At 44.6% G+C, this 24,347-nt stretch overlaps 1 protein-coding gene across 2 annotated transcripts in view; it reads left to right on the forward strand.

Annotated features, from left to right (window-relative positions):
• slc35f3b (solute carrier family 35 member F3b) overlaps positions 1 to 24,347 on the forward strand; it is a 180,455-nt gene that overhangs the window by 74,360 nt on the left and 81,748 nt on the right. The window contains exon 1 of one of the 2 annotated variants that reach the window (XM_036960912.2): positions 4,804 to 5,157. The exons of the other annotated variant lie outside the window; for it this stretch is intronic. Within the exon in view, the coding sequence (XP_036816807.1) occupies positions 5,082 to 5,157 (76 nt within the window). The 5' untranslated portion in view covers positions 4,804 to 5,081. Of the gene's footprint in view, positions 1 to 4,803; positions 5,158 to 24,347 lie in introns of those variants that run through there. 2 annotated transcript variants of the gene reach the window in all.

Raw genomic sequence — 24,347 nt, forward strand, 5'->3', positions numbered from 1 at the left:
GGAAGAAGGAATGAATTAAACAAATCTATGGATCGAGCTTCAAGGTCCAGATTTGAATTTGAGGAATATAGGGTGCCATTTGGGACACAACACCTTGTCCTAGTTATCAGATCAGGGGATTCTAGCCTGTACAACCCCTTGTCCTAGTTATCAGATCAGGGGATCCTAGCCTGTTCAACCCCTTGTCCTAGTTATCAGATCAGGGGATCCTAGCCTGTTCAACACCTTGTCCTAGTTATCAGATCAGGGGATCCTAGCCTGTTCAACCCCTTGTCCTAGTTATCAGATCAGGGGATCCTAGCCTGTTCAACACCTTGTCCTAGTTATCAGATCAGGGGATCCTAGCCTGTTCAAACCCTTGTCCTAGTTATCAGATCAGGGGATCCTAGCCTGTTCAACACCTTGTCCTAGTTATCAGATCAGGGGATATGAGCCTGTTCAACACCTTGTCCTAGTTATCAGATCAGGGGATCCTAGCCTGTTCAACCCCTTGTCCTAGTTATCAGATCAGGGGATCCTAGCCTGTTCAACCCCTTGTCCTAGTTATCAGATCAGGGGATCCTAGCCTGTTCAACCCCTTGTCCTAGTTATCAGATCAGGGGATCCTAGCCTGTACAACACCTTGTCCTAGTTATCAGATCAGGGGATATGAGCCTGTAGAATCTAGTGAAGAGGAAGAGTCTAGCCAGTGAATTATTCAGAGTGGCTTCTTTTAGTCATGTACACACTCCCCAACAGATTTTACACACGCGCACGCACCGGAGCACACACACGTGCACACAGACACACAACCATACATACATAGGCACACACACACACAACCATACACACATATCCACACACACACGCAACCATACACACATAGCCACATACACACACAACCATACACACATAGCCACACACACACACAACCATACACACATAGCCACACACACACACAACCATACACACATAGCCACACACACACACAACCATACACACATAGCCACACACACACAGACAGGTCGTCAGTACAACCTTTCTGGGGGGGGAGTTTGAGGGTCTCTATTGGAATGTAACATTATAGTTACATGGGGGAACTAATATGAGAAGAGCACACACACACACACACACACACACACACACACACACACACACACACACACACACACACACACACACACACACACACACACACACACACACACAGAGGTTATCCTCAGTCAGTTGGTCTGAGCTGCCATTCAGCACTTCTACCTGCCCTGGGGAGAATGATGCATGTCAGTCGTTGTGAATGATGTGTGTGTCAGTCGTTGTGAATGATGTGTGTGTCTGTCGTTGTGAATGATGTGTGTGTCTGTCGTTGTGAATGATATGCGTCAGTTGTTGTAAGTGATGTGTGCCGGTCACTGTGGATTGTGTGTGTCTGTCATTGTGAATGGCGTGTGTCTGTAGTTGGGATTGATCTGTGTCCGTCGTTGTGAGTGATGTGTGTCAGTTGTTGTGAGTTGTGTGTGTCAGTCATCGTATCCTCCAGTGGGTTTAGGAAGAGCATTATGAAAGATAATGGGTGGAGGTGGAGTGGTTATCAGCAGGGTATTGATCAAACATGTTGAGGAACAACAAGGATAATATTCAAACTTAGATTCCAAAGTTGAATATGGGCTAAGTACAATTTGATTGATTTGATTTATAAGGTGTTGCTACTTAGGCAACCCTAAACTAAATGCTTCTTTGTCAACTTCAATAGATCCCACTACTAGTAATAACACAATGTTAGAATGGCAGGTGTATTTTTCAACCAGAGCAAAAGACAAACCAATTCCAGTGGGATAATATAAATCAGTATAATGTGCTTTTATTTTCTCACACTGTGTAAAATCGGTGCACTGGATAAAATATTATGCTTAAACAGTCTCATAGACTAGACGTAACATATTAAATGTAAATCTGGGACACTCAAATTAGTATGATGTGTAATGTTTGGCATGATTAAGATAAGACAGATGGCTACTTAGGCCAAAAACGAAAGTAGGGTGGTTGGTCGGGAGTTTAACACGAACGTCTAACAACCCAAAGGTTGTAAGTTCAAATCTCATCACAGACAATTTTAACTAATTAGCAACTTTTCAACTACTTACTACTTTTGAGTTACTTTGCATGTTAGCTAACCCTTCCCCTAACCTTAACCCTTTAACCTATCCCTAATCTTAACCCTAACCCCTAACCCCAGCTAACATTAGCCAGCTAGCTAACGTTCACCTCCTAGCCAGCTAGCTAACGTTCACCTCCTAGCCAGCTAGCTAACGTTCACCTCCTAGCCAGCTAGCTAACGTTCACCTCCTAGCCAGCTAGCTAACGTTCACCTCCTAGCCACCTAGCTAACGTTCACCTCCTAGCCAGCTAGCTAACGTTCACCTCCTAGCCACCTAGCTAACGTTCACCTCCTAGCCACCTAGCTAACGTTCACCTCCTAGCCACCTAGCTAACGTTCACCTCCTAGCCACCTAGCTAGAATTTGTAACATATCATATGTTTGGCAAATTCGTAACATATTGATTGTACATTTTGCAAATTCGTAACATATTGATTGTACATTTTGCAAATTCGTAACATATTGATTGTACATTTTGCAAATTCGTAACATATTGATTGTACATTTTGCAAATTCGTAACATATTGATTGTACATTTTGCAAATTCGTAACATATTGATTGTACATTTTGCAAATTCGTAACATATTGATTGTACATTTTGCAAATTCGTAACATATTGATTGTACATTTTGCAAATTCGTAACATATTGATTGTACATTTTGCAAATTCGTAACATATTGATTGTACATTTTGCAAATTCGTAACATATTGATTGTACATTTTGCAAATTCGTAACATATTGATTGTACATTTTGCAAATTCATAGCATATTGATTGTACATTTTGCAAATTCGTAACATATTGATTGTACATTTTGCAAATTCGTAACATATTGATTGTACATTTTGCAAATTCGTAACATATTGATTGTACATTTTGCAAATTCGTAACATATTGATTGTACATTTTGCAAATTCGTAACATATTGATTGTACATTTTGCAAATTCGTAACATATTGATTGTACATTTTGCAAATTCGTAACATATTGATTGTACATTTTGCAAATTCGTAACATATTGATTGTACATTTTGCAAATTCGTAACATATTGATTGTACATTTTGCAAATTCGTAACATATTGATTGTACATTTTGCAAATTCGTAACATATTGATTGTACATTTTGCAAATTCGTAGCATATTGATTGTACATTTTGCAAATTCGTAACATATTGATTGTACATTTTGCAAATTCGTAACATATTGATTGTACATTTTGCAAATTCGTAACATATTGATTGTACATTTTGCAAATTCGTAACATATTGATTGTACATTTTGCAAATTCGTAACATATTGATTGTACATTTTGCAAATTCGTAACATATTGATTGTACATTTTGCAAATTCGTAACATATTGATTGTACATTTTGCAAATTCGTAACATATTGATTGTACATTTTGCAAATTCGTAGCATATTGATTGTACATTTTGCAAATTCGTAACATATTGATTGTACATTTTGCAAATTCGTAACATATTGATTGTACATTTTGCAAATTCGTAACATATTGATTGTACATTTTGCAAATTCGTAGCATATTGATTGTACATTTTGCAAATTCGTAACATATTGATTGTACATTTTGCAAATTCATAGCATATTGATTGTACATTTTGCAAATTCGTAACATATAATACGAAATGTAATTCGTAACATATAATACGAATTGTAAATCGACATCACAAATTAATACCTAGGACCATGCCCCAGGACTACCTGACATGATGACTCCTTGCTGTCCCCAGTCCACCTGGCCGTGCTGCTGCTCCAGTTTCAACTGTTCTGCCTTATTATTATTCGACCATGCTGGTCATTTATGAACATTTGAACATCTTGGCCATGTTCTGTTATAATCTCCACCCGGCACAGCCAGAAGAGGACTGGCCACCCCACATAGCCTGGTTCCTCTCTAGGTTTCTTCCTAGGTTTTGGCCTTTCTAGGGAGTTTTTCCTAGCCACCGTGCTTCTACACCTGCATTGCTTGCTGTTTGGGGTTTTAGGCTGGGTTTCTGTACAGCACTTTGAGATATCAGCTGATGTACGAAGGGCTATATAAATACATTTGATTTGATTTGATTTGAATACAAACCATACGAAACGTAAAATAACATACTAAATTAAGTGTCCTAGATTTACATACAGAATAATAGGAAATGCTCTGAGACCAGCTTGGCGAAAATTGCATTTTTCCAAGACTTTCTATTGAGAAGGAAAACTGCCTCCCCATGCAAGCCTTGTGTCTTCATATAACCCTTGAATAGGACGAGTAGGCTACAGTATATTTTCCCTCTACATCAGCCCCAGTCTCATCAGATCACTCACACTATCCCTGCCACTCCAATGTACAGCAGTTACACCGCTGCCTGCCGTGATCGATCCTTCCTCACATCTCCAAGCTGCAACCGGCTCTGAGTCACCAACCACCTGCCCCCGGAAACCGCGCTTCGGGAGGTCTGGTGGGTTGGCAGCGGGCACTGCACGTCTGGCTCGGGACGTACAGAGGGGCCCGGGGGGGGGGAGAGATAATACAAGTGAGGGAGATGGTGGATGTCTACGGTACGCGTGACGTGGCAAATTGCAGCAATTGCCTCTACTGTTTAACATGTGAAGAGAGAGAGAGAGAGAGAGAGAGAGAGCCCAGCCTCACGCGCTGGCGGGATACTGCAGAACCGGGGAAGGGAGGGAGGGAATGAGGGAGGGGAATCGAATCAGAAATAAACGACTGAGGGAGATTTGAGGAACGGAGGGGACGAAGGTGGATGCACGAGAGGTAGCGAAAGACTGCGGAGCCGAGAGAGGACGAGAGAGGTAGCGGAAAACTGCTGAGGTTTAGAGAAGAGTAAAGACAAGAAGCATCAAAAGTCCCATAGTCGGTACCCCACCAGATTCAGGGATGTAGCCGAAGAGGGGAGAGCTCAGCCTTTCCGAGCTCATCACTATGAAGAAACATTCGGCCAGGGTTGCCCCGCTGTCCGCTTGCAACAGCCCGGTGCTCACCTTAACGAAAGTCAAAGGTAGGGAGAACTCTGTTCTGTGACTTGACTTCGGTCTTGTTTAAAGCCTGATATGGCATTCGTCTACCTAATATGTGTAGCCTATTTTACATTCACCCTTGAAACCTAAATGTTGCCGTGTCCAAGGTTAGGCTTGTAAATCAACCAGAAAATAGGCATAGCCCATACGTTTGGTGTTGTGTGACTGTGGCAGAGAAACTTGGGTCAGTCAGGGGTGATGAATGGTGTTGGTGAAGAGTTATCCGCTTAGAGGCACCGATTAACTTTTATAAATGTACCGTTGCGTGCCAAAACGCTTCGGAGTACCAACGGAATGAACCCCCCTTCACGGCAATTAGGGATGCGTTCGGGAAGACTTTATCTTAATAGACCATCAACGCTTCTAATTACACATTTACTACCCTGGAAAAATGTCTAGATCATGATGGGAGATAATGTTGTTACAGTCATTTATTCGAACAATCTCTTCTTTCGCTGTATTGTTTAAAAGCCAGACTGTATTTCGTTCTGCACTTTCAAAAATGTAGTTAAGAATTCATTTCTCCCCAACATCATCTGCATAATCGTCACTAATTATAATAACACCCCAAAAAATTATTTGGCGAACCTGTAAAATGCAAATCAGACAACAGATGTATGGCCAAAAAGTAGTTTTGTCCTGCAAAATGCATCGGGCCATTGAAGTGTTGTGCTGCTTGTCCATCATGAGTGAGTGCATGGGGGAGCGTGAAGCTGTTATTGTAGCAGAACAGGGCAGGGACCGACACCCCGCCACACACACACACACACACACACACACACACACACACACACACACACACACACAATATCTTTAAATGGACAGGCCCAATGGGACAAACTCCTTGCTCCGGCCCAGTGACTCTGGATCTGAGTCCCTCCCCAACGATTTCTAGAACCCAAACACATTCTAACCATTCTGACTGGTCCCAGAAACGAACACACCGAGACCACACGTGGCTTAAGCGCCATTTTGAAAATGTGTAATTGGCTTTGATACTCACCACAAACAACTTCAAAGATGTAAACCTTTATAACCCTACCAGTAAACAGGTAGTACACCTTTATAACCCTACCAGTAAACAGGTAGTAAACCTTTATGAACCCTACCAGTAAACAGGTAGTAAACCTTTATAACCCTACCAGTAAACAGGTAGTAAACCTTTATGAACCCTACCGGTAAACAGGTAGTAAACCTTTATGAACCCTACCAGTAAACAGGTAGTAAACCGTTATAACCCTACCAGTAAACAGGTAGTAAACCTTTATAACCCTACCAGTAAACAGGTAGTAAACCTTTATGAACCCTACCAGTAAACAGGTAGTAAACCTTTATGAACCCTACCAGTAAACAGGTAGTAAACCGTTATAACCCTACCAGTAAACAGGTAGTAAACCTTTATAACCCTACCAGTAAACAGGTAGTAAACCTTTATGAACCCTACCAGTAAACAGGTAGTAAACCGTTATAACCCTACCAGTAAACAGGTAGTAAACCTTTATGAACCCTACCAGTAAACAGGTAGTTAACCTTTATGAACCCTACCAGTAAACAGGTAGTAAACCTTTATAACCCTACCAGTAAACAGGTAGTAAACCGTTATTACCCTACCAGTAAACAGGTAGTAAACCTTCATAACCCTACCAGTAAACAGGTAGTAAACCTTTATGAACCCTACCAGTAAACAGGTTGTAAACCTTTATGAACCTTACCAGTAAACAGGTAGTAAACCTTTATGAACCCTACCAGTAAACAGGTAGTAAACCTTTATGAACCCTACCAGTAAACAGGTAGTTAACCTTTATAACCCTACCAGTAAATAGGTAGTAAACCTTTATGAACCCTACCAGTAAACAGGTAGTTAACCTTTATGAACCCTACCAGTAAACAGGTAGTAAACCTTTATGAACCCTACCAGTAAACAGGTAGTAAACCTTTATGAACCCTACCAGTAAACAGGTAGTAAACCGTTATAACCCTACCAGTAAACAGGTAGTAAACCTTTATGAACCCTACCAGTAAACAGGTAGTTAACCTTTATGAACCCTACCAGTAAACAGGTAGTAAACCTTTATAACCCTACCAGTAAACAGGTAGTAAACCGTTATTACCCTACCAGTAAACAGGTAGTAAACCTTTATAACCCTACCAGTAAACAGGTAGTAAACCTTTATGAACCCTACCAGTAAACAGGTTGTAAATCTTTATGAACCTTACCAGTAAACAGGTAGTAAACCTTTATGAACCCTACCAGTAAACAGGTAGTAAACCTTTATGAACCCTACCAGTAAACAGGTAGTTAACCTTTATAACCCTACCAGTAAACAGGTAGTAAACCTTTATGAACCCTACCAGTAAACAGGTAGTTAACCTTTATGAACCCTACCAGTAAACAGGTAGTAAACCTTTATAACCCTACCAGTAAACAGGTATTAAACCTTTATAACCCTACCAGTAAACAGGTATTAAACCTTTATGAACCCTACCAGTAAACAGGTAGTAAACCTTTATAACCCTACCAGTAAACAGGTAGTAAACCTTTATGAACCCTACCAGTAAACAGGTAGTAAACCTTTATGAACCCTACCAGTAAACAGGTAGTAAACCTTTATGAACCCTACCAGTAAACGGGTAGTAAACCGTTATAACCCTACCAGTAAACAGGTAGTAAACCTTTATGAACCCTACCAGTAATCAGGTAGTTAACCTTTATGAACCCTACCAGTAAACAGGTAGTAAACCTTTATAACCCTACCAGTAAACAGGTAGTAAACCGTTATTACCCTACCAGTAAACAGGTAGTAAACCTTTATAACCCTACCAGTAAACGGGTAGTAAACCTTTATGAACCCTACCAGTAAACAGGTTGTAAACCTTTATGAACCTTACCAGTAAACAGGTAGTAAACCTTTATGAACCCTACCAGTAAACAGGTAGTAAACCTTTATGAACCCTACCAGTAAACAGGTAGTAAACCTTTATGAACCCTACCAGTAAACAGGTAGTAAACCTTTATAAACCCTACCAGTAAACAGGTAGTAAACCTAACCTTCCCTGTCCACCCTAGAGGAACTGAACCTTCCCTGTCCACCCTAGAGGAACTGAACCTTCCCTGTCCACCCTAGACAAACTGAACCTTCCCTGTCCACCCTAGAGGAACTGAACCTCCCTGTCTACCCTAGAGGAACTGAACCTTCCCTGTCCACACTAGACAAACTGAACCTTCCCTGTCCACCCTAGAGGAACTGAACATTCCCTGTCCACCCTAGAGGAACTGAACCTCCCTGTCTACCCTAGAGGAACTGAACCTTCCCTGTCCACACTAGACAAACTGAACCTTCCCTGTCCACCCTAGAGGAACTGAACCTTCCCTGTCCACCCTAGAGGAACTGAACCTTCCCTGTCTACCCTAGAGGAACTGAACCTTCCCTGTCCACCCTAGAGGAACTGAACCTTCCCTGTCCACCCTAGAGGAACTGAACCTTCCCTGTCTACCCTAGAGGAACTGAACCTTCCCTGTCCACCCTAGAGGAACTGAACCTTCCCTGTCTACCCTAGAGGAACTGAACCTTCCCTGTCCACCCTAGAGGAACTGAACCTTCCCTGTCCACCCTAGAGGAACTGAACCTTCCCTGTCCACCCTAGAGGAACTGAACCTTCCCTGTCCACCCTAGACAAACTGAACCTTCCCTGTCCACCCTAGAGGAACTGAACCTCCCTGTCTACCCTAGAGGAACTGAACCTTCCCTGTCCACCCTAGAGGAACTGAACCTCCCTGTCTACCCTAGAGGAACTGAACCTTCCCTGTCCACACTAGACAAACTGAACCTTCCCTGTCCACCCTAGAGGAACTGAACATTCCCTGTCCACCCTAGAGGAACTGAACCTCCCTGTCTACCCTAGAGGAACTGAACCTTCCCTGTCCACACTAGACAAACTGAACCTTCCCTGTCCACCCTAGAGGAACTGAACATTCCCTGTCCACCCTAGAGGAACTGAACCTTCCCTGTCTACCCTAGAGGAACTGAACCTTCCCTGTCCACCCTAGAGGAACTTAACCTTCCCTGTCCACCCTAGAGGAACTGAACCTTCCCTGTCCACCCTAGAGGAACTGAACCTTCCCTGTCCACCCTAGAGGAACTGAACCTTCCCTGTCCACCCTAGAGGAACTGACCCTTCCCTGTCCACCCTAGAGGAACTGAACCTTCCCTGTCCACCCTAGAGGAACTGAACCTTCCCTGTCCACCCTAGAGGAACTGAACCTTCCCTGTCCACCCTAGAGGAACTGAACCTTCCCTGTCCACCCTAGAGGAACTGAACCTTCCCTGTCCACCCTAGAGGAACTGACCCTTCCCTGTCCACCCTAGAGGAACTAAACCTTCCCTGTCCACCCTAGAGGAACTGAACCTTCCCTGTCCACCCTAGAGGAACTGAACCTTCCCTGTCAACCCTAGAGAAAGTGTTTTACAGTCCAGACTGACGTTATCTTTAGCTTTACAGAGTCACATGCAGTGAGAGAATGATCATTAACTTTTTAATCAGCTTTATGAAGTGGAGGAGATTGATTGTCCCAATGGAGGATTTGTTTAGTAAGTGGACGTTGAAGCACAGTCTCATACACATCAACACAGTTACTATGACACAGAAATAGATCATTGTTCAGTGGTCTCACTGGCTTTGAAGAATGACCTGTCAGCCTTGGAGATATGAGAGTCAGGGTTCAATCTCCAGTGAAATAATTTACTGTGTAGGTAGGAAAGAGGATGGAGAATTGTATTCCTATGTGTTTGATAGCCTAGCATATAACTTTTGCCAGTTTATTTTGATGGATTGCCAGTTGCAGGAAAGAGAGTGTGCAGGAGAAGCTAACAGGTGACCTTTTCTAGACTGTATTGAAAGAGAAGGAGAGAAGATTAGAGGAGAGGAGAAGAGAGGGGGGACTGGAGAGGCAGAGGGGGAGGAGAGAGGTAGGGAAAGAGGAGGGGAAGTATCACAGAGTGTGGAGAGAAGATGAAAGGACAGACATTGAGGGTGATGGAGGAGAGGAGAGTACTGGACAAGACAGGAGAGAGTGATGGAAGAGAGGAAAGTACTGGACAAGACAGGAGATAGTGATGGAGGAGAGGAGAGTACTGGACAAGACAGGAGAGAGTGATGGAAGAGAGGAGAGTACTGGACAAGACAGGAGAGAGTGATGGAAGAGAGGAAAGTACTGGACAAGACAGGAGAGAGTGATGGAGAGGAGAGTACTGGACAAGACAGGAGAGAGTGATGGCAGAGAGGAGAGTACTGGACAAGACAGGAGAGAGTGATGGCAGAGAGGAGAGTACTGGACAAGACAGGAGAGAGTGATGGAAGAGAGGAAAGTACTGGACAAGACAGGAGAGAGTGATGGAAGAGAGGAGAGTACTGGACAAGACAGGAGAGAGTGATGGAAGAGAGGAGAGAGTGATGGAAGAGAGGAGAGTACTGGACAAGACAGGAGAGAGTGATGGCATATTTTATTTGTATTATTTTATATATTAGAGGATGAGAGGACAGGAGGGAGTGTGAAGAGGGAGGAGAGGAGGTATTATAGAGTATGGAGAGAAGAAGAGAGGAGAGGGAGGAGAGAGTAGAGAACAGACAGAGGAAAGTAGGGGACAGACAGGAGCAGGGCAGACAGGAGCAGGACAGAGGAGAGGACAGCAGCAGAGATGTCCTTGTTTTGAACAGCCTGCTCCCTCTGTGATGTCAACATACAGTACACCCACTCTGCAGGTGGAGTGAATCACAGAGGCCACTGCGTATAAATACCATTGTGTGTGTGTGTGTGTGGGTGTGTGTGTGGGTGTGGGTGTAGGGGTGGGTGTAGGGGTGGGTGGGTGTGTTTGTGCTCACCACTTCTCAGACAGACACCCAGCCTGCTTTCCGTACAGAGAAGTGATTCACCCTCTGCCTTTTAAACACTATATAGGTCATTTAGCAGATATTTTATCCAAAACAACTTGTAGTCATGCATGCATACATTTTTCATATGGGTTGCCCCAGTCTTACCCACACAGGGACTGTCTGAATCAACACCCCATATAGGATCTCTCTATCTCTTTCTCTCTCCTTCTCTCTCTCTCTCTCTCTCTCTCTCTCTCTGTCGCTCTCTCTCTCTCTCTCTCTCTATAACTCGTTGTCTCTCTCTCTCTCTCTCTCTCTCTCTCTCTCTCTCTATACCTCTCTTTCTATAACTCGTTGTCTCTCTCTCTCTCTCTCTCTATACCTCTCTTTCTATAACTCGTTGTCTCTCTCTCTCTCTCTCTCTCTCTATATATATATACCTCTCTTTCTATACCTCTCTCTTTCTATACCTCTCTCTCTATACCTCTCTCTCTATACCTCTCTCTCTATACCTCTCTCTCTCTCTCTCTCTCTCTCTCTCTACCTCTCTCTCTCTATACCTCTCTCTTCCTCTATACCTCTCTCTCTCTCTCTATACCTCTCTCTTTCTATACCTCTCTCTCTCTATACCTCTCTCTCTCTATACCTCTCTTTCTCTATACCTCTCTCGCTATACCTCTCTCTTTCTATACCTCTCTCTCTATACCTATCTCTCTATATACCTCTCTCATTCTATACCTCTCTCTCTATATACCTCTCTCTTTCTATACCTATCTCTCTACATACCTCTCTCTTTCTATACCTCTCTTTTTCTATACCTCTCTCTCTCTATACCTATCTCTCTCTCTCTCCTGGTGACAAATCCCCTCTCTCAGCGCCAGTCCACAGTCCTCTATGGAATGATGAAAAATGGATTTGTCTTTAAATATATTTAGTCTTCAAAGCACTTTAAAACACTCCTGCCTTCCAGGGGAGATGACATTTCATTGGCTACCACAGCTGGACGGGGACGGTTACCACACTGTGATTGACCATATCCCCAGTGGTCCAGTTACCTTGACCACGGGTTATACAGCGATCCACTGATAACAGATGTGTTTACATACAAACCTCAAACTCTAGTCCCTGGAGCTCACACTCCCCACCTAGACAAGCACGGAATATTATTAGTATCAAGTCTAGTGAAGAGGATTAATAACAGTAATGGCTGGTGGTTGTATGATAATTGTTTTTGCATGGATCGTACTTCAAAACTCATAATACACAGAGAATAAAGTTGACATTTTGAGAATAAAGTAAAAATTACATTTCAAGAATAATGTCAAAATGTTTCAAGAATAGAGTAAAAAACGTTTGATATTTTCAGTGGGATACAGCAGGATATTTTTCCCAGCCATAATCACAAGCAACAGCTGCGATCAGCACAGACCACGGTACACAGCTGTACGGAATACATATTAGGAACTTCCCCATTCTCCCTTCTCAGACCTCACCACTGCCCTAGTCAAGTATCAACCCTGCACTACTCAAGTGTCACCCCTCCCCTTCAACCCTCCTCACCCTTGAATTGGTCACTTATCACCCCTGCTCTGGTCAAGCCTCACTTCTCCTTCTCACCCCTCACCCTTGAATTGGTCACTTATCACCCCTGCTCTGGTCAAGCCTCACTTCTCCTTCTCACCCCTCACCCTTGAATTGGTCACTTATCACCCCTGCTCTGGTCAAGCCTTACTTCTCCTTCTCACCCCTCACCCTCGCACTCATTTAATCACAATAATGAGCTTTTCAATTGGCCAAAATACATGCTAAGAGCTGACAACAACAACAACAACAATGCACGTGGAAGTATAAGATAGCTAGCTGGCCATTATGTATGATCATCATCATAATGAACTAGGATTCAATTCATTACAATGACAATGTTGCTAGTTAATATGGATGTTGTTGGCACTTCACTGGCCACATGTAAACACAACCACTCCACTTCCTGGATCTTGCCTAACATATTGCAATCTTAGAATTCTGGTACACCACCATAGCTTAATATAGCTAAATAACATGGGTTAGTTAATCAATTAAAGCAATCAAAGCCCATTTCAAACATATTTCCTACAGTTAAGCAAATGAATTGTCTATAAGTCATTGGTTCTGCTTTGTAACTAGACCTACCCCATCTAGTTTAGCTGCTAGCTGGCAGGTGAAGTTCTCTAGTTTGTGTATGGAAACATATTTCTATACGCTGTTGTTGCTTGTATCTTCAAAATGAATTGAATCATCATGATGATACATGATAATTACTGGCTGTCTCTTTGAAATGACATGTTCTGGCCAATAGACATGCTCATTGTGATGTGACATGTGTTCTGGCCAATAGACATGCTCATTGTGCTGCTGGTTACTGACACAACGCTCTAACCACTAGGCTACCTGCTGGTTACTGGCCCAACGCTCTAACCACTAGGCTACCTGCTGGATACTGGCCCAATGCTCTAACCACTAGGCTACCTGCTGGTTACTGGCCCAAAGCTCTAACCACTAGGCTACCTGCTGGTTACTGGCCCAACGCTCTAACCACTAGGCTACCTGCTGGTTACTGGTCCAACGCTCTAACCACTAGGCTACCTGCTGGTTACTGGCCCAACTCTCTAACCACTAGGCTACCTGCTGGTTACTGGCCCAACACTCTAACTACTAGGCTACCTGCTGGTTACTGGCCCAACATTCTAACCACTATTCTACCTGCTGGTTACTGGCCCAACGCTCTAACCACTAGGCTACCTGCTGGTTACTGGCCCAATGCTCTAACCACTAGGCTACCTGCTGGTTACTGGCCCAACGCTCTAACCACTAGGCTACCTGCTGGTTACTGGCCCAACGCTCTAACCACTAGGCTACCTGCTGGTTACTGACCCAATGCTCTAACCACTAGGCTACCTGCTGGTTACTGGCCCAATGCTCTAACAACTAGGCTACCTGCTGGTTACTGGCCCAACACTCTAACCATTAGGCTACCTGCTGGTTACTGGCCCAACGCTCTAACCACTAGGCTACCTGCTGGTTACTGGCCCAACGCTCTAACCACTAGGCTACCTGCTGGTTACTGACCCAATGCTCTAACCACTAGGCTACCTGCTGGTTACTGGCCCAACACTCTAACCATTAGGCTACCTGCTGGTTACTGGCCCAACGCTCTAACCACTAGGCTACCTGCCGCCAATAGCCCATGTGGTTCCTCCTTCTGAAAAGACCCAATCTGCGGCATAACCTCTTCACAGTCCTAATGCTTATAATAATTCATTAAAGAGTCAAGATTTCCTTCTTACTAAGGCCAATTCTAAAGTGTAGTTTCACCAGGTCATCTAACTCAGGCATTTCAGCTGTGGTGCTCAGCAACAGACAGGTTGACCTTTATTGTCATGAATCTTGTCCTGGAGGCAGAACTGAATCATTTCCCCTAGAAAGGCCAGCTGCAAAGTCAAAATTAGCTTTTGGTCTTAATTTAAGGTTAAGGTTACGATTAGGTTTAAAATCCGATTTTATGACTCCCTGATAAAATAGAAGTTAAATAAATGAAAACAAAAATGACTTTTGGCTGTGCCAGCTACCTCCAGAACAAAACTGTAACCTACCTGCAACAGGGAGCCAGGGAGGCATGCAATTTACCAAATCCCCTACTTTTAATCTTCAAATATAACTGCAACTTTATTCTCACAATTCTGAGTTTATTCTCTAAATGAAATGTCAATTTTATTCTCTAAATATAATTTATATTTTATTCTTCAGGTAAATGCCACTTTTCCATAAACAAAAGGAGATATATATATATATATTTTTATATCACTTTTCTCCTTTCTTCACTTCTCCCTAATACTCCTCCGTAACAAAGATGCTCTTTGTAAAAAAAAACAACAACTTGTCTATAAAATGAAATTATAAACAGCTGAGACCAGAAGCCACGGTGTCCAATTATAAGCACTACTCCACAGAGGCAGAAAAGTGTTGGCAGAAGTTTATGTTGTCATTATTTGTTGTATCCTATTTCATTGGTAAACAACATTGACCTGGCAGCTTAGTCCCTCTGCGTCTTGGCAACACTTTGACAAATCTACTTTTCCCTTTGAATTCCCCTATAATTTATGGTGTAGGCCACCAATTTCATTTTCCCACTACTTAAGGCCCACACTGTAATGAAATTCACCTGCTAATAAACAGACAGCACCTTGCTAAGATGGACTATAAAACTAGCCTGTTTTAGCATTAAGATGCTACGGTAGTCTGTTTTAGCATTAAGATGCTACGGTAGTCTGTAACTGACCTGAGTCTGTTGAAATGTGTGTTGAAGTCTGTTTTAGCATTAAGATGCTACGGTAGTCTGTTTTAGCATTAAGATGCTGCGGTAGTCTGTTTTAGCATTAAGATGCTACGGTAGTCTGTTTTAGCATTAAGATGCTACGGTAGTCTGTAACTGACCTGAGTCTGTTGAAATGTGTGTTGAAGTCTGTTTTAGCATTAAGAAGCTACGGTAGTCTGTTTTAGCATTAAGATGCTACGGTAGTCTGTAACTGACCTGAGTCTGTTGAAATGTGTGTTGAAGTCTGTTTTAGCATTAAGATGCTACGGTAGTCTGTTTTAGCATTAAGATGCTACGGTAGTCTGTAACTGACCTGAGTCTGTTGAAATGTGTGTTGAAGTCTGTTTTAGCATTAAGATGCTACGGTAGTCTGTTTTAGCATTAAGATGCTACGGTAGTCTGTTTTAGCATTAAGATGCTACGGTAGTCTGTTTTAGCATTAAGGTGCTACGGTAGTCTGTAACTGACCTGAGTCTGTTGAAATGTGTGTTGAAGTCTGTTTTAGCATTAAGATGCTACGGTAGTCTGTAACTGACCTGAGTCTGTTGAAATGTGTGTTGAAGTCTGTTTTAGCATTAAGATGCTACGGTAGTCTGTTTTAGCATTAAGATGCTACGGTAGTCTGTAACTGACCTGAGTCTGTTGAAATGTGTGTTGAAGTCTGTTTTAGCATTAAGAAGCTACGGTAGTCTGTTTTAGCATTAAGATGCTACGGTAGTCTGTAACTGACCTGAGTCTGTTGAAATGTGTGTTGAAGTCTGTTTTAGCATTAAGATGCTACGGTAGTCTGTTTTAGCATTAAGATGCTACGGTAGTCTGTTTTAGCATTAAGATGCTGCGGTAGTCTGTAACTCTGATCTGAGTCTGTTGAAATGTGTGTTGAAGTCTGTTTTAGCATTAAGATGCTACGGTAGTCTGTTTTAGCATTAAGATGCTACGGTAGTCTGTAACTGACCTGAGTCTGTTGAAATGTGTGTTGAAGTCTGTTTTAGCATTAAGATGCTACGGTAGTCTGTTTTAGCATTAAGATGCTACGGTAGTCTGTAACTGACCTGAGTCTGTTGAAATGTGTGTTGAAGTCTGTTTTAGCATTAAGATGCTGCGGTAGTCTGTTTTAGCATTAAGATGCTACGGTAGTCTGTTTTAGCATTAAGATGCTACGGTAGTCTGTAACTGACCTGAGTCTGTTGAAATGTGTGTTGAAGTCTGTTTTAGCATTAAGATGCTACGGTAGTCTGTTTTAGCATTAAGATGCTACGGTAGTCTGTTTTAGCATTAAGATGCTACGGTAGTCTGTAACTGACCTGAGTCTGTTGAAATGTGTGTTGAAGTCTGTTTTAGCATTAAGATGCTACGGTAGTCTGTTTTAGCATTAAGATGCTACGGTAGTCTGTAACTGACCTGAGTCTGTTGAAATGTGTGTTGATCCAAGGTTTTGTGAGGCTGATAAAATCTCTTCGACACTTAGCTAGCGGCAACTGACAGCGCACACACACACACACACAACCACGCACACACACACTCCTGTTAATTTAACAGGAGAGCCCTGGCACATCTTTATAAAATATTGATCCGTGGAGAAAAGTGCTGGGAATCCCTCCAGTATGTTAAACAGGAGGCTGAAGGAATCTCCCCAATGGAGATAGATGGACACCAGTCTTCTGCTGACTGCAGCGAAGCCACATCGAAGCAGAGGCCTTCCTGCTATGTGGTCATGGGCTGCGCTCGTCAATGTGGCTTTCAAGCTTTACTTCTTTATCCAGTCTTTAGTCTGTTGTCCTAACTGTCTCTTGTCTGTTACCATAAATAAATACACTTCCTGTATGTATCACAACATACAACAGGGAACTGCAGGAGAGGGGGGTGAGGACGGAGGGGGGATAGCAGGGTGGGAGGGGAGAGGAAGGAAGGAAGGAAGGAAGAGAGGGGATGAGGGATGAGAGAGGGAGGGGAAAGGAGAGGAGTGGAAGGAGGGGAGGGGATGAGGGATGGGGAGAGGAGAGGAGGGAGGAGAGGAGAGGTGGATGAAGGAGGAGAGGAGAGGGGGCAGGAGGAAGGAGAGGAGAGGGAGGGAGGAGGGGGGTGGAGGGAGGGAGGGATGAGAGGAGAGGAGAGGGGATGAGGAGGGAGGGATGGAAGGAGGAGAGGAGAGGAGAGGAGAGGGGGATGGAGGGAGGGAGGGAGGGAGGGAGGAAGGTAAGGAGTCCTGGGTACCTCACCAGGACTCTGCTGGCTGACTGGTGGAGGGCACTGAAGGAGAGGAGAGGTGGTGAGGGGGATGGAGGGAGGGATGAGAGGAGAGGAGAGGGGATGAGGAGGGAGGGCACTGAAGGAGAGGAGAGGAGAGGGGATGAGGAGGGAGGGCACTGAAGGAGAGGAGAGGGGGTGAAGGGAAGGAGTGATAAAAGTAGAGAATAGTATACTCAAGACCACGTACTGAGCAACCACAGTCTGTCAAACACTCTCATAAACAGATACACACACAGTGGTGGTGGGTGACATGCTGTGTATTACCGTATTACCGTAGCCAGAGCTACAGCACACCACACACACACCACACACACACACCACACACACCACACACACACACACACACACACACACACACACACACACACACACACACACACACACACACACACACACACACACATACATACATACATACATACATACATAAACACACACACACAGTGACAGTGAGCTCCTCAGACGCCCCCTAACAAGGGCTCAGCTCACAGAGGGTGAAGGAAAATAAGAGAAGAGGTAGGGAGGGAGGAAGGAAGGGAGGGAGTGAAGGCTGTTCAATAACAGACATATTCTCTGTCTGTTCTCTGTCTCCCTCTGGTCCCCTGACAGCTGAGTCCTGCCTGGGGGTTGTAGTCTTTCTATCTCTGGTTTTATTTGGTCTGACAACGTTGGGTAGGGCGTAGTCGGTTGCTGCACTCTGATAGGCTTTTGAGTGACTGCTCGACACAGGCCCAGCCTCAGGATCAAACCCAGGCTTCTGGGTGCTGTCACAGCTGAGCCCCACTGACTGTATCTGACTGACTGTGCCTGGCTCCTGTGAAATATGTTGTGAAATGTATTGTAATGTTTTAAGCATGTTTAACTGCCTTAATATTGCTGGACCCCAGGAAGAGTAGCTGCTGTCTTGGCAGGAACTAACAAGGATCCATAATAAACCCCAGGAAGAGTAGCTGCTGTCTTGGTAGGAACTAACAAGGATCCATAATAAACCCCAGGAAGAGTAGCTGCTGTCTTGGTAGGAACTAATGGGGATCCATAATAAACCCCAGGAAGAGTAGCTGCTGTCTTGGTAGGAACTAATGGGGATCCATAATAAACCCCAGGAAGAGTAGCTGCTGTCTTGGCAGGAACTAACAAGGATCCATAATAAACCACAGGAAGAGTAGCTGCTGCCTTGGCAGGAACTAACAAGGATCCATAATAAACCACAGGAAGAGTAGCTGCTGTCTTGGCAGGAACTAACAAGGATCCATAATAAACCACAGGAAGATTAGCTGCTGTCTTGGTAGGAACTAATGGGGATCCATAATAAACCCCAGGAAGAGTAGCTGCTGTCTTGGCAGGAACTAACAAGGATCCACAATAAACCACAGGAAGAGTAGCTGCTGCCTTGGCAGGAACTAACAAGGATCCATAATAAACCACAGGAAGAGTAGCTGCTGCCTTGGCAGGAACTAACAAGGATCCATAATAAACCACAGGAAGAGTAGCTGCTGCCTTGGCAGGAACTAACAAGGATCCATAATAAACCCCCAGGAAGAGTAGCTGCTGTCTTGGCAGGAACTAACAAGGATCCATAATAAACCCCAGGAAGAGTAGCTGCTGTCTTGGTAGGAACTAACAAGGATCCACAATAAACCACAGGAAGAGTAGCTGCTGCCTTGGCAGGAACTAATGGGGATCCATAATAAACCCCAGGAAGAGTAGCTGCTGTCTTGGTAGGAACTAATGGGGATCCATAATAAACCCCAGGAAGAGTAGCTGCTGTCTTGGCAGGAACAAACAAGGATCCATAATAAACCACAGGAAGAGTAGCTGCTGTCTTGGCAGGAACAAACAAGGATCCATAATAAACCACAGGAAGAGTAGCTGCTGCCTTGGCAGGAACTAATGGGGATCCTTAATAAATAACAATACACTGTAGCCTGGGCTCAGATCTGTTTGTGCTGTCTTGGCAACTCCTATGAATGGTAATTTCCATGTTCCAACAGATCTGGGACCAGGCCATACCTGACTCTGACTTTCTTTATTGTCATAGAATTCTGGATAAAAGTTCAATGGGCCTGTTACAGACCGGTGACTGATGTATACCAGTGCAGTCAATGAATATTTAACACAACATCAGAAGCTAGTCAGGCAAGGACAGTGCTAGACACGTGGTCAAGACTGTGTTGGCCAGGCAGGGAGGAAGGATTAGATACGTGGAGAGTTTCTCTAGACTGTGTTGGCCAGGCAGAGAGGAAGGATTAGATATGTGGAGAGTTTCTCTAGACTGTGTTGGCCAGGCAGGGAGGAAGGATTAGATACGTGGAGAGTTCCTCTAGACTGTGTTGGCCAGGCAGGGAGGAAGGATTAGATACGTGGATAGTTTCTCTAGACTGTGTTGGCCAGGCAGGGAGGAAGGATTAGATACGTGGAGAGTTTCTCTAGACTGTGTTGGCCAGGCAGAGAGGAAGGATTAGATACGTGGAGATTTTCTCTAGACTGTGTTGGCCAGGCAGAGATGAAGGATTAGATACGTGGAGAGTTTCTCTAGACTGTGTTGGCCAGGCAGAGAGGAAGGATTAGATACGTGGAGAGTTTCTCTAGACTGTGTTGGCCAGGTAGAGAGGAAGGATTAGATACGTGGAGAGTTTCTCTAGACTGTGTTGGCCAGGCAGAGAGGAAGGATTAGATACGTGGAGAGTTTCTCTAGACTGTGTTGGCCAGGCAGGGAGGAAGGATTAGATACGTGGAGAGTTTCTCTAGACTGTGTTGGCCAGGCAGAGAGGAAGGATTAGATACGTGGAGAGTTTCTCTAGACTATGTTGGCCAGGCAGGGAGGAAGGATTAGATACATTTAGAGTTTCTCTAGACTGTGTTGGCCAGGCAGAGAGGAAGGATTAGATACATTTAGAGTTTCTCTAGACTGTGTTGGCCAGGCAGAGAGGAAGGATTAGATACGTGGAGAGTTTCTCTAGACTGTGTTGGACAGGCAGAGAGGAAGGATTAGATACGTGGAGAATTTCTCTAGACTGTGTTGGCCAGGCAGAGAGGAAGGATTAGATACGTGGAGAGTTTCTCCAGACTGTGTTGGCCAGGCAGGGAGGAAGGATTAGATACGTGGAGAGTTTCTCTAGACTGTGTTGGCCAGGCAGAGAGGAAGGATTAGATACGTGGAGAGTTTCTCTAGACTGTGTTGGCCAGGCAGGGAGGAAGGATTAGATACATTTAGAGTTTCTCTAGACTGTGTTGGCCAGGCAGAGAGGAAGGATTAGATACGTGGAGAGTTTCTCTAGACTGTGTTTGCCAGTCAGAGAGGAAGGATTAGATACGTTGAGAGTTTCTCTAGACTGTGTTGGCCAGGCAGAGAGGAAGGATTAGATACGTGGAGAGTTTCTCTAGACTGTGTTGGCCAGGCAGAGAGGAAGGATTAGATATGCGGAGTGTTTCTCTAGACTGTGTTAGACAGGCAGGGAGGAAGGATTAGATACATTTAGAGTTTCTCTAGACTGTGTTTGCCAGGCAGGGAGGAAGGAGTAGATACGTGGAGAGTTTCTCTAGACTGTGTTGGCCAGGCAGGGAGGAAGGATTAGATACGTGGAGAGTTTCTCTAGACTGTGTTGGCCAGGCAGGGAGGAAGGATTAGATACATGGAGAGTTTCTCTAGACTGTGTTGGCCAGGCAGAGAGGAAGGATTAGATACGTGGAGAGTTTCTCTAGACTGTGTTGGCCAGGCAGGGAGGAAGGATTAGATATGTGGAGAGTTTCTCTAGACTGTGTTGGCCAGGCAGGGAGGAAGGATTAGATACGTGGAGAGTTTCTCTAGACTGTGTTGGCCAGGCAGTGAGGAAGGATTAGATACGTGGAGAGTTCCTCTAGACTGTGTTGGCCAGGCAGGGAGGAAGGATTAGATACGTGGAGAGTTTCTCTAGACTGTGTTGGCCAGGCAGAGAGGAAGGATTAGATACGTGGAGAGTTTCTCTAGACTGTGTTGGCCAGGTAGAGAGGAAGGATTAGATACGTGGAGAGTTTCTCTAGACTGTGTTGGCCAGGCAGAGAGGAAGGATTAGATACGTGGAGAGTTTCTCTAGACTGTGTTGGCCAGGCAGGGAGGAAGGATTAGATACGTGGAGAGTTTCTCTAGACTGTGTTGGCCAGGCAGAGAGGAAGGATTAGATACGTGGAGAGTTTCTCTAGACTATGTTGGCCAGGCAGGGAGGAAGGATTAGATACATTTAGAGTTTCTCTAGACTGTGTTGGCCAGGCAGAGAGGAAGGATTAGATACATTTAGAGTTTCTCTAGACTGTGTTGGCCAGGCAGAGAGGAAGGATTAGATACGTGGAGAGTTTCTCTAGACTGTGTTGGACAGGCAGAGAGGAAGGATTAGATACGTGGAGAATTTCTCTAGACTGTGTTGGCCAGGCAGAGAGGAAGGATTAGATACGTGGAGAGTTTCTCCAGACTGTGTTGGCCAGGCAGGGAGGAAGGATTAGATACGTGGAGAGTTTCTCTAGACTGTGTTGGCCAGGCAGAGAGGAAGGATTAGATACGTGGAGAGTTTCTCTAGACTGTGTTGGCCAGGCAGGGAGGAAGGATTAGATACATTTAGAGTTTCTCTAGACTGTGTTGGCCAGGCAGAGAGGAAGGATTAGATACGTGGAGAGTTTCTCTAGACTGTGTTTGCCAGTCAGAGAGGAAGGATTAGATACGTTGAGAGTTTCTCTAGACTGTGTTGGCCAGGCAGAGAGGAAGGATTAGATACGTGGAGAGTTTCTCTAGACTGTGTTGGCCAGGCAGAGAGGAAGGATTAGATATGTGGAGAATTTCTCTAGACTGTGTTGGCCAGGCAGAGAGGAAGGATTAGATACGTGGAGAGTTTCTCCAGACTGTGTTGGCCAGGCAGGGAGGAAGGATTAGATACGTGGAGAGTTTCTCTAGACTGTGTTGGCCAGGCAGAGAGGAAGGATTAGATACGTGGAGAGTTTCTCTAGACTGTGTTGGCCAGGCAGGGAGGAAGGATTAGATACATTTAGAGTTTCTCTAGACTGTGTTGGCCAGGCAGAGAGGAAGGATTAGATACGTGGAGAGTTTCTCTAGACTGTGTTTGCCAGTCAGAGAGGAAGGATTAGATACGTTGAGAGTTTCTCTAGACTGTGTTGGCCAGGCAGAGAGGAAGGATTAGATATGTGGAGAGTTTCTCTAGACTGTGTTGGCCAGGCAGAGAGGAAGGATTAGATACGTGGAGAGTTTCTCTAGACTGTGTTGGCCAGGTAGAGAGGAAGGATTAGATACGTGGAGAGTTTCTCTAGACTGTGTTGGCCAGGCAGAGAGGAAGGATTAGATACGTGGAGAGTTTCTCTAGACTGTGTTGGCCAGGCAGGGAGGAAGGATTAGATACGTGGAGAGTTTCTCTAGACTGTGTTGGCCAGGCAGAGAGGAAGGATTAGATACGTGGAGAGTTTCTCTAGACTATGTTGGCCAGGCAGGGAGGAAGGATTAGATACATTTAGAGTTTCTCTAGACTGTGTTGGCCAGGCAGAGAGGAAGGATTAGATACATTTAGAGTTTCTCTAGACTGTGTTGGCCAGGCAGAGAGGAAGGATTAGATACGTGGAGAGTTTCTCTAGACTGTGTTTGCCAGTCAGAGAGGAAGGATTAGATACGTTGAGAGTTTCTCTAGACTGTGTTGGCCAGGCAGAGAGGAAGGATTAGATACGTGGAGATTTTCTCTAGACTGTGTTGGCCAGGCAGAGAGGAAGGATTAGATACGTGGAGAGTTTCTCTAGACTGTGTTGGCCAGGCAGAGAGGAAGGATTAGATACGTGGAGAGTTTCTCTAGACTGTGTTGGCCAGGTAGAGAGGAAGGATTAGATACGTGGAGAGTTTCTCTAGACTGTGTTGGCCAGGCAGAGAGGAAGGATTAGATACGTGGAGAGTTTCTCTAGACTGTGTTGGCCAGGCAGGGAGGAAGGATTAGATACGTGGAGAGTTTCTCTAGACTGTGTTGGCCAGGCAGAGAGGAAGGATTAGATACGTGGAGAGTTTCTCTAGACTATGTTGGCCAGGCAGGGAGGAAGGATTAGATACATTTAGAGTTTCTCTAGACTGTGTTGGCCAGGCAGAGAGGAAGGATTAGATACATTTAGAGTTTCTCTAGACTGTGTTGGCCAGGCAGAGAGGAAGGATTAGATACGTGGAGAGTTTCTCTAGACTGTGTTGGACAGGCAGAGAGGAAGGATTAGATACGTGGAGAATTTCTCTAGACTGTGTTGGCCAGGCAGAGAGGAAGGATTAGATACGTGGAGAGTTTCTCCAGACTGTGTTGGCCAGGCAGGGAGGAAGGATTAGATACGTGGAGAGTTTCTCTAGACTGTGTTGGCCAGGCAGAGAGGAAGGATTAGATACGTGGAGAGTTTCTCTAGACTGTGTTGGCCAGGCAGTGAGGAAGGATTAGATACGTGGAGAGTTCCTCTAGACTGTGTTGGCCAGGCAGGGAGGAAGGATTAGATACGTGGAGAGTTTCTCTAGACTGTGTTGGCCAGGCAGAGAGGAAGGATTAGATACGTGGAGAGTTTCTCTAGACTGTGTTGGCCAGGTAGAGAGGAAGGATTAGATACGTGGAGAGTTTCTCTAGACTGTGTTGGCCAGGCAGAGAGGAAGGATTAGATACGTGGAGAGTTTCTCTAGACTGTGTTGGCCAGGCAGGGAGGAAGGAT

The sequence above is a fragment of the Oncorhynchus mykiss genome, chromosome 23, assembly GCF_057628025.1.
Source record: "Oncorhynchus mykiss isolate SJ-2025 chromosome 23, ASM5762802v1, whole genome shotgun sequence".
NCBI classification, from domain to species: Eukaryota; Metazoa; Chordata; class Actinopteri; order Salmoniformes; family Salmonidae; genus Oncorhynchus; species Oncorhynchus mykiss.